This window comes from Vollenhovia emeryi, unplaced genomic scaffold, assembly GCF_000949405.1.
Source record: "Vollenhovia emeryi isolate VEMERY1.0 unplaced genomic scaffold, V.emery_V1.0 DF939148.1, whole genome shotgun sequence".
In the NCBI taxonomy this organism is placed as follows: Eukaryota; Metazoa; Arthropoda; class Insecta; order Hymenoptera; family Formicidae; genus Vollenhovia; species Vollenhovia emeryi.
Genome location: NW_011967218.1, coordinates 865,236 through 876,495, shown reverse-complemented (window position 1 = coordinate 876,495; position 11,260 = coordinate 865,236). Strand labels below are relative to the sequence as shown.

General features: G+C 49.1%; 1 protein-coding gene across 4 annotated transcripts in view; it reads left to right on the top strand.

Moving 5' to 3' along the window:
• LOC105565921 (MAGUK p55 subfamily member 5-A) overlaps positions 1–11,260 on the top strand; it is a 92,774-nt gene that overhangs the window by 20,153 nt on the left and 61,361 nt on the right. For 2 of the 4 annotated variants that reach the window (XM_012019508.1, XM_012019510.1), the window contains exons 4-5: positions 9,120–9,177; positions 10,117–10,198. In XM_012019508.1, the coding sequence (XP_011874898.1) occupies positions 9,120–9,177; positions 10,117–10,198 (140 nt within the window). Of the gene's footprint in view, positions 1–8,338; positions 8,581–9,116; positions 9,178–10,116; positions 10,199–11,260 lie in introns of those variants that run through there. The other 2 variants (XM_012019509.1, XM_012019507.1) reach the window with 2 other exon arrangements.

Below are 11,260 nucleotides of genomic sequence, written 5' to 3'. Positions count from 1 at the left end.
ATCTCTCCGTGTCTCTCCCTGTCTCTTCCCGTCTCTCCCCGTCTTTCCGTGTCTCTCCCCGTCTCTCCCCGTCTCTCCCCTGTCTCTCCCTGTCTCTCCCTGTTTCTCCGTGTCTCTCCGTGTCTCTCTTCTCTCTCCCTCCCTCTCCCTCCCTCTCTCTCTCTCTCTCTCTCTCTCTCTCTTTCTCTCCCCATCTCTCTCGTGGGCGCGCGTGCAACGTTTCTATTTCTACTCATCCTTCATGCTTTGCGAAATAGATTGTCTCTTATGGGGCTTTTACGAAACGCTAGGAATATTTATTAGAATCGGGCGTAATAGATTCCCCGGGATAGGCTATCGCGTTTTATGCACGCTTTTATATTACGTCCTCGGCTCAATCGCATTCCATGCATTGAGATACGGCTGTTTAGCCTCGTTCCTTACGGGTGTAACGTCGCCGGAGCTTGCGAAATTATTCCCAGAGCTTTTACATAAGATCACCTAGTCGTGTATACAATTTACCGATGAAATAAATCTCCACTCTAGGTATAAACGCGATTATAATTCACGTTATTATATCACGTGCGACGATTATTATAAACAATACGCGACAACTTGCAACGTACATTATATTAAATCTTAGTTTGTTAGAAAAATGTCGGGACAATGACCGACGTGTGTCCATAATAATTCATTGTTAGAGACGCGAAAGTTTGCTTCACGTTCTTGCATCATCGGTCAACGTCACTTTGCTCCGTCACTCCTGAATTTTGTTCATCCTCTCAAATCTACTGTCCGTTGCGTCACGTACGTATCTGTCCCTTTTTTTCTTACATTTATTCGCGATACGCGAAACTTATCTATTGAAACTGGTCCACGAGAAATGTCTTTCGGATCATCGGTTTATGCGGCAAATCAAGTTACAAAATGTTCGATCTTTTCTCTTTCCTCTCGTACAAGCAGGCGTACACGGAGAGAATTTTTTCTTAAAATTTACCCTGAAAATCGTAGGAGAACATGGCATTTTGATGAATTTTATGAAAGTTTTTTTGAAATTTTACTATTATACATTTTGCAAGTAAAATGTATGATACGATAAAAAACTCATTACACGATTACACGACTTTATCAGAGTTTGTGGAAATTTTACCATGCATTTTACTAGTGAAATATCTATAAAATGTGTGGTAAAGTTTCAAAAATTCTTCAGAACGCCATGTTGTCCCACGATTGCACGATTTTCAGGGTAAACTGTAAAAAAACATTCTCCCCGTGCACATACAAGTGAGAAGGGGAGGCACTCTCTCTAGTGATCCGGCCCCGCGTGATTTTCACGTCGAGCTACATCCGCGCGGCCGCACATCCGCCTTCCGTGTGCGTACATGCGTACCGCGAATAATGCGGAATGTGTTTTTTTCTTCCCCTCCCCGACGCGCGGGCTAACAATCGCGCTGCCCACGATGCGTGTCAAACGCGTATTGTCGTGGCATGGGCGTATTCGCGCGCGCTCCTGTAAATGTACACGTCCGCCAGAAGCACGGGCCGTCACGGAAACGAGGAAGCGCCGCGCGCCGTCCGCGTACGCGCGGACGTGACGGAGGAGAGTAGGAAACGGGAGATTCGCGCAAAGCCGATACGTAAGACGCGCGCGCGCGCGAGAGAGAGGCCCCGCACGGGTTTTACGAGCGCGAGGCACGGGGACGCGGTCGAGCGAGTGCCGGGCAGAAACCGGAGCGCGGTATACGGGGTGTCCGGTGAACGCGGCGAGCGGAGAGACGACGATTTGCGGGTTCCTCGAATTCGGGGATGCTGCTGCCTCCGTGCCGCGCGGCGCCGAGTTTCGGATCCGAGGTGGGCCTCGCGCCGCGGGAGAGGGACCGAGCGGGATCGCGAAGGAGCTTTCGGCGCGTTGAAGAATGCAATGTACGGAGGGGAAAAAAAAGCGGACGACGTTCGGCAACGAGTTCCCGCCTCGCGACTCGATTACGTTCGCCGGGAACGGAACGCCGCGCGCGACGCTCGAGAATGGGATTCTCGCGGAGGAGAAATGGAATCCGCGCACGGATACCGCGTCCCGCGGTACCTTTTCACGCTTCTCGCCCAGGAGTGCCCTGCACACACGCGCGCGCCAACGCGCTCGCGTGCAAGAACGCGACGGGTATGCGGCAGAAATCGAGAACGAGCGACCCGGGAGCAGATCGAGCGCCGACGGTGTAAATTAGGCACGATCGTTTAAATCGTCTCCGCGCGCACTGCGACACGTGATATGCGCTAAATTGTTCTTGTCCTCAACCTGTTGATTTCTGACGGAACCGGCCGCGCGGAAGTAGGAAAAAGGGCTACCGCGAAACTCTCTTTTTGCACGACCGACAGATCGCCGCTACGATCCCGCGCTTGCATCCCGAAATCCGCGCTGCCTCATGCCCCAGAGAGAACACTAACGTCGAAATCAACATCGAATCGACGTTAGCGTTACAATGGGATCTTTTAAATGTCCCGGGAAAAAATCTCATACAGGGTGTCCCAGGAAGAAAGATCAATATTCTGGGAGGTGAGAGTATCGGTCATTTTAAGCAAAAATGTTCATATGAATATATGTCCCATTCCCCACTGTTTCCGAGATACAGCTATTGGAATGTACAGTTGCAAAATTACCGACAAGAAAGAAATACCATAGTATAACTAGTGTGCCCACTCTCTGTCGGCCCTTTGATCTTTTCGACATATATAATGGGACATTTCCATTTTTCCCGGCGCAAGGTTTAAAAAAGTGACTAATCGCAGTCGATTATTCTCCTCACGTTCGATTGCGATAGGTCGCTTTCTTAAATCTTAAAGATCTCATCGTAGACGCCGCACCAAGTCTGTCTCAGACTCCTCGGTCGAGCTTGCGGCGGCTGCTCCTTCGAATAATCGCCGAGTCGAAGAGGCATCCGGGAATTAGAGAAAGGAGCTAAAAATGAATCGACGTCGTTACGATGCGCGGTGGAGAAATTTCGTTTCGGAGATTCCGCGAAAGGGCTGACTGCGCGCGATCTTTTGCCATTTCCGTCGTTGCTGTAACTCCTTAAGTGGGTCTTACATTCCGGCATTCCGGCAGCTCCCCCTCCCCCCCCTGCGCAACGCAATGATGTAACGCGTTGAATAAGTGTCACGTAATCGTTAACAGACGTTAACAAACCTGCTTATTTTCCTTTCGCGTCTGACAGAGTCATCGATGATTACGTATCAGACATCGGGTATGTGAAAATTAATGCGATCTCGTTTCGCGGAGTGACAGCAATTTCGGAAAGAGGATATATTACTTTAAACACATCTCTTTTAAAGTGGACTTTCACTTTTTCCCTTAAAGTTAATCAATTATTGTGACGCAACGAGGCTATCAGGCTGAACCGCGTATGTGCGTATACCGATCGCGAATATTTAGATACGCATTAGTGCGTACCGGCGCGATTAGGTCGCATACTCGATATATCGATCCGCCAACTAACGCGCATAGTTTCTTGAGAATTTGGCGAGCTGACAGGCCGCGCGCATCTCACCGGAATCATCTCATCTCGGATTCGATACATCCCGGAAAACACAGTTATCGCGCTCGTAAAAGTAAGCGGACCGTTAGCGATTGTTTCTCTATTACCTTCAATAATCCTGAGCGATGCCTTTCGTTCCGACAATTTACCAGCCGTTTCGCGTAATCCACCGCGGAGAAACTAAACAAATGCCATTTCGTTTAATCGTCCTTTATTTAAATCTCATCGCGCCCGTTATATAACCGTGCGTCGCGTTGCGAAAAGTTGAACGTCAGAGTGGCAAAACTATAATAAAACGTGTATGCAGAGATGATTAGCGGGTGGAAAAAGGAGATGACTAATGACTTCTTCCTTGTGCATGGATGCAAATTTGCAATGTACACAATTTTCCTAGAAATGTTAGCAAAGTACTCAACGCTTGATTAATTTGTTGTCTACAATATCCGTTAAAATTGATTGCAGTAATTAGAGAAGCAATACGTACACAGCGGCCTCGTATTTTAAACGTTGACGTAATTAAAGTTGTGTCCGTCGCTTTAAAATACACAAAAACGGCATGGACCTGTTACACTTTTAATTAAGATCACGTACTTGGAGAGGATTAAGAATTCTTTTAAAGTTAGCCGTGCTATTCGCGAGGCACACAACGCAATAAAATGTGAATAAAATTTTACGAAAATGTTCGCAATCCCTGAATCTAAATGCGCGTTTCTAAACTAATTAAAAAAAAAACGTGTCGCAACCATTCTGTCCATCGCTATACACAGGATCAAAATATTGTCTCATAGATCAAATGTCCACAGCTCGGTAGGCAGGCTCTTCGGCGTTGCTCGACTTTGTGTGTATACGTGTACACTATATGTATATCACTGTGTGGCACAGCCTATACAGTTAGAAAACTGGTTTTCGCCTCCTCTTGCGTCAAGCCGCACTACTCATATGATCAAAACCATTTCGCGCATCGGTACAGTTGTTCCTCCTTGTATTATCTTTCCGGATAAATGGCGTCAAGAAATTGCGCGTAGAAACTCACACAGATATCGTTTTATGATTTATGAAAATTGAAAAAGTCGTCTTACCGCCGTGCTTTTAGAAACGATTATATCTAGCCCGATAAAGCGCGATTTCTAATCACACTCGCACGTGATAACGAGAAAATTTAAACGTCTGCCCGTACTCTCTTCACTTATCTCGATGAAGACGCGAAATACGAGATCGAGATACGAGACGTCAAAGTGGAGAAAGACGGAAACGGATTTCCTTCTCTCGCGCGCGTCTCGCGAGTCTTCGGGCCAGATGCGCTAATTTTCGCGCGATTGCCCGACCGGACAGAGAAATACGATTACGGTTCTGCACGCCGGATGTTTTAGCGCCGGGATTGACCGGCTTTAATTATTCGCAAGTTAACCGCTGTCCAACTATCGAACTCGCGGTGCCTTTCGGGAAGCGGTTCTGGCTTAGGTACTCGGGTAAAGCCTACTTAGCGTAACATAGTTGATTGCCGTGCTGTATACACGTATACCCACGACATATGCGCGAGCGTCTAGTTACCGTTTCGACGGAGCCAGATCTCTCCGGACCGCGCGCTCCAGACACAACGCTGATATCACGGCAACGCATTGCTTGACCCGAATTTACCGCGTCACCGAATTTGCGAACGTAATGCCTCTTCATCTACCTTGGCCCTATCTCACCCGTTGCCCTCGGCCCGCATTCGTGCCTCCATTGTGCGCCGCATTTAACGCTAAATGCGATTTGATCCTGAATTCCGTTTGCCGGTATTCATACGAATGTCTTATTCATTGTAAACACGGAATGAGAATGAGGTGGCGATATATGCCGCGCGCTAAGCGAGGAATTACCGCTAACCAAGTGTTTGCACATTCATATCCCACACGCATATATATATCCTATGATTTACTTTCGTTAATAAGTTAGTAGTGATATCGTAATATACTATCATAATTACGCGATGCAATATTGTTACAATATTAAATTGTGGATAACACTTGCGATAACCTTATGTTCTATCCAGGGTGTTGTGTAATACTCGCCTCACCTCTTATTTGCGGATAGAGCGGACTATACCGAGTCGAAGAGTCCTCTACCATTTTGCAATTTTCGCAATAGTTAACGAGTTATTATTATTAAAAATTGCTGTCCTCTAGCCCGGCCTACCGCCCAATTCAAACGCGCGGCGAGATGCGGCCGTCCCACGATATGACACACGGCAAACGGCTACGTATGATAAAGAACTCTTCACGCGCCTAGCAACGCCAATCGCGGGACGGCCGCATCTCGCCGCGCGTTTGAATTGGGCGGTAGGCCGGGCTAAGACAGTGATTTTTAATAATTAATAACTCGTGAACTGTTGCGAAAATTGCAAAATGGTAGGGGACTTTTCGACTCGGTCTAGTCCGCTCTATCCGTAAACAAGAGGTGAGACGGGTATTACGTAACACCCTGTATATTGTCGCAGAAGAACTATCTCGAATTGCTGCTTTTGTCGTTGTCGATCGCATCGTTAATTTCAGCGAGCATTACTGAAAAATTAAGATCGGTATAGAGGGAGGTTCTCTACTATTAGATAGTAGGTTTTCAACGTACAAATTCGACAAATCTTTTTTTTCGCAACGATTACACAATCTGATAATCAATTTCCCACTAAACAGAGTGAGAGAGAGAGAGAGAGAGAGAGAGAGAGAGAGAGAGAGAGAGAGAGAGAGAGGTTTCACTCCAAGAGCAATAAATTCGTGGTGGAACCAACAGACGATGCCTGTTGTAGCAGAAACTCCGCTAACTCATATTAGTAGTCTATTATATAATAGGGGACTTTCCTCTACGTATATCCAAATATGTACTAGTCATCTGTAAGTGATTATCGTTCAACAGCCCTCGGTTATCGCCAGCACTGTGATTTTACTGATATTCCCCTTATTCGTCGCGAGACAAATTCGTCAAAGCCTGATGGCGTTCGCGCATCATGCTTATACGTCGCGTGACACTCATACTTGTCACAGACTGTCAGGGCCGTTTACAATAAAACGGGGAAAAACGTGGCGCGCTTTCAGACGAAAACACACTTTCTCCGAATTGCCGTGCCATATCCGAATACGTTTTGGAGCTAAGCCAGAACATTTTGAAAAGGGACCAGAACTGTTGCGAGTTTTCTTCGCTGGCGCGCACCTCCTGTCGTTCGGCGGGGCACAAAAGGCTTTAAGGCAATGAATGTATGCAGGTAGTGACACGGAAAGCTTCACGCCGAGACTTGGCCTAGTGCGTTTCAAGTGATATGCAATTGCGGCGCGCACTATGTCAGCTGTACACGCTTCGAAAGACAATGAACGAAGTACGTGGCGCATGTACGCGATATGTATACGCGTACAACACGCGCGCACCGTGAGCAAATATCAAAAGCTGTCAAAGCGATTGGAAAATGAACGAGTGAATTTTACCGAGAGAAATTCAATTGCGTTAATTGGCTCGATCGAAAAAGAAAATATTAATTATCTTCCGTAGCGCGCAGAGACGATAATCATCCTAATGTTATTTGAGGAATCAATTTACCCGCTTTTATCAACAACGTTATTTTCCAAACGCTCGAAACGCGCGCACTAAAAAACACACACACACACACACGAAATGGAGGTCGAAGGTTTTCCTCCCCATGAAAATTTCCAACAGCCGGAATGGAATGTCTTGAGGCCTCTCCAGAATGAAAACCGCCAGACGTAACGTTTAATCGGCTTCTCCGTTCGCACTAAAGCGGATCGCGAGGAAAACCAGGTCGGGGATCGCATCAAGTGATAACAAAAAGAACGGCACGGGATCCCCGGGAAGGTCTACACGTATTTCAGGAATTTAAGAATGCCCTGACACTCTATCGATCTTGGCGTTTGTTCTTTCAATCTCTGCGGGAATTTCGGCGACAGAGCGAGGACTTTCGCAAATTCCTTAAACATTTTGCCTTTATATTTCCCGCCGTGCTAAGTGCGTTGAACTGGCGCGCTCTCTCTCTCTCTCTCTCTTTCTCTCTCTGTCTCTCTTTCTCTGTCAATTTTTATCGGCTCTCTCTCTCTCTCTCTCTTCTCTGCCGACGTGTAGTTCCAAATATAAACTCCTTCGTGAATGCGTCCGCGCTATCCATTCTTAGTCGCCGGCTGCGGCGGAGAGTTTATTTTCTAGTTTCGTGACACGTGCACGCGAATACCGTCCTCTTTCAGGGACGCTTTCGGTAGTCTCGCCGCGAGCCTTTCATTCAGTGTTCGAACGGTGCCGATATCAGTTTCCGAATATCGTTAACGAGTTGGCCAATCAATTGCAACCAGTGTAGACGATGAATTGGCTAGATTGATAATTGCGACTTTTCGGAATGCCGTTTGCATTAAATGGAAATGCAGTATCCGCGGGCCCTTGTTGCTCGTATTAATAAAGAAGTAGAGAGTAGAATTGCGAAGCGGGTTTAATGGTCTGGATAAAGTTACAAAAACGAAATTTCGCGCTCGTCGTAATGGCGAGTAAATTACGGCCTTTGAAATATTATATTAGACACGTGAGACCCCATTTTCATTAAAAGATAAGCACCTCCCGAGTTGTTTTACCTCCGTATACGTTTCATTCTTTCGTGGGACGCGTATATTTACGATAGGACTACGCGCTCTCTTATAAATAGAACGTAATTAAAAATAGACCGAAATCAATGCGGTTCAATGCCAATTAAAAAGATGAGCGTAGCTCGCTAGAAGTGCGGCAACGATTGTCAAGTTCGCGCGTAAAAGGGTTTGCAGGCCTCGCGCAACAAAATTCCCCCCCCCCCCCGCTCGCTACAAAGTGGCGGCCATGTCGAAATTTTTTCGCAAGCTAATATTTTGCGGTTGCTCGTCGCGTCCCGGCCTCGACAGCCGATCGATCGTGATCGACGAGTCGATAGTCGACGATCCGCCACCGAAGCTCGCGGAGCCGTCGGGTCGCGCGGCGGAGCCCGAGGGCGTAGCGAGGCATTTTGATCTGTCCACTATAAAATTCATCGACGACGAGGAAGCCGACGAAGATGCGACCTGCACTAAGAACGGTAGCCGGCGATCGATCAGATTTTTCTTTTTTTATAGAAAAGTGGGTTGATACGCGGTAGGTCCGCAGTTATTCCCCGCTAAGGGACGATATAAATAACCGACGGGCAAAAAGTTACGAGGACAATGTGTACTTTGCGCGCGCGCGCGAGCGCAAAGATGTCCCGCTGTATTTCGAAAGGAATGTCGGTCAGGTTAGCCGCGAGGGCACGGGAATAAAAATTGCCGTGTAACGCGGCTGTCCCGCCGCAAGAGTAAAAGGAGGAATAAAGGAAAAAGCACTGGCCGGGCGAGGGAGATATTAAATTAATGGAAACGCGGGGTGGCTTCTCTCGCGCGGAGTAAATGAGAAACGAAGGGAATTTGTCAGGCTCACGAGCGCGAGGGAGACGGGGATGCGCTTCACTTATTTCCGCTCTGCGTTACACCGGGCCGCCGCTATATTTGACTATAGCCGCGCGCCCGGTAAATGGCTTCTTTGACGCGTGTTAAACGCGCGATAAATTCGCCTAATTAATTCTTCGTGAATTCCCGACAGAAGGGCTGGACGGGCCGAACGCTGGGCGGATACGAGACGCCTGGGTTATCGCCGTCGAAAGGTGAGCTATATAACTCGAGCGTGCCCCTTCACGTGAGGGCGACGCGGGTGCGCACCCCTTCCGCGCTACAGCCGCACGAATTGTCTACGTGACGCAAATGTACACACGCACGCGAGAGACGGGATCTAGTGCCCCGCTTCTGGTAAATGCATTCCCGTCGGGGCGGAATCGCGTATCGATTAAACGTCACATAAAAGGCGGCGGTGTCCAGCGGGCGAACGTGTTTTTGATCGAACGCGAGGATGCGTCATCTAAATGTCACGAGAACCGCTCGAAAGCAGCTCGTGGCGCGCTCCAACCGAGCCGATAATGACAGCTCGTGACGGGAGGCCGCAAAATCGGGGGGAGTTCGCTCTCTCCGGTGACTTCCTTTTTATTATTCTCCGCGATATCGATCCGATCGGCCGCGTTATCCCTCGCAGGCGCGACGGTGCCACCATTAGCAGCGACGATTAATAACACGACGGTATTAACTTCCTTTATTTCGTGCAACCAACCCGTTACTCGTCCCGTCGCCTTTTCTCTTCTCTCGGCCGCGAAACCGCTGTTCCTACATTCGATCGCTCGAAGATCGCGCGACTCATCTCGGCCGCGCTGGACCATTCGGATTTGCACGACTCACCTGGGAAAATTGCGCCCATTAAATCGCTTCTGATCGCCCGATCTTACCCGCCGTGAAAGTACGTTTAATGAGAACGGATAATCACTCGTCGCGAATTAGATTTCACAAAAGGTCCCGACGACAATTTGCAAAATGCATTCGCGTTGTCCCCCGCGCGCGCGTCTCCAAGGAAGGCGAGAAGCGGCGGAACGGAAACACAAGACTTTCGTGCGCGATAAGGATTGGCTCCCGTGACTCACTCCCGGTATCTCGTCTCCGACTTACCAAGGATAAGCGTCGACGAGCTTTTCAGGCGGGCGTTTCCTCTCTGTTCGCAGGAGCGCGAGGGAGAGGCTGCAGAAATTGACGGCACTTAAGAAGATCCAGCCGCGCGACATCCAGGCCATTCTACATCAGCGGGTACGTAAGAGCCGAGACACGTAATTAGCGTCCAATTGCCTATTAATATCGTGTTCGGACGATTCGGACGGGCCGCGCCACGTGATACGATCTCGTACACCTCTCATCGCGCCGAACGAGAGGAGTCGTCCTTTTTTTTTTGCGCCGGAGCCGGTTTTAAATCCACCGCCGTGCCCAATTTTTCGTGCGTTCTGAAGAGGCTTTTTTATTTTTAATCGATTGTTACATACGCTTTCTCTCTCTCCCTCTCTTTGGTAGAAAAATAAACGAAATATTCGCGGCTTGTTCCGCCCGGTGGCTTTAGATCGCGTTCGATTTTCTCTTTATTTTTAGAAATCCCGCATTAATCATTGAAGGAAATAACATTTAACGCGCTTAAAAATTTCTCGGGGCTTAAAATATTTAGCGCGCGGTGCCTCGCACGCGGCTGCCTCAAAATCAATCCGCGCCCGTGACCTTAATATCCCGCCGCTGACAGGACTGACGCTGATAATCGCGCGCGAGTAACAGCGGGAGATGCGTGTTAAAAGACATCGCGCGTACCACGCTTCCGGCGATTCTTATCGCGCGGCGGCAGCCGCGGACGGCCGTGCCGCGTGCGAATTCCGCGTAGCGAGGACGCGCCGGGCGCGCGGCGCGGCGCGCAAATGAATCGATCGTGCCGCGAGCGAGCGGAGTCGTCACGGAGGCTGCTTATGAAATGTGGAATGCCAAGTAAATGAGCGCGGAGTGAGAGGCGGACGGCGATTATGCGCGGCCTTGTTTACGGGAGTGTGCAGAACAAGAGTGCGGGTTTCTCGCGTTGCATCGCGCGGCACGACGATTCGAGTCGCACGCTCTCGCCCGCGCCTCTGCGCGCGCCCGAAACCCTCGGCCCCGATTACGCAATGACGAGTTTTTCAGCGTCCGCCGACGACGCCCCCGCGATTCCGGTCCAGGAGCGTCGTCGTTGTCGCGGGGAAATTACGCGGAAAGAGTAACACGCGCCGGAGAGGAGGAAATTCCCCGCCCCGAGCGTGTATTAGGCCGGTATTGCATTTGCGCGACAAATTTTTCGTGTTG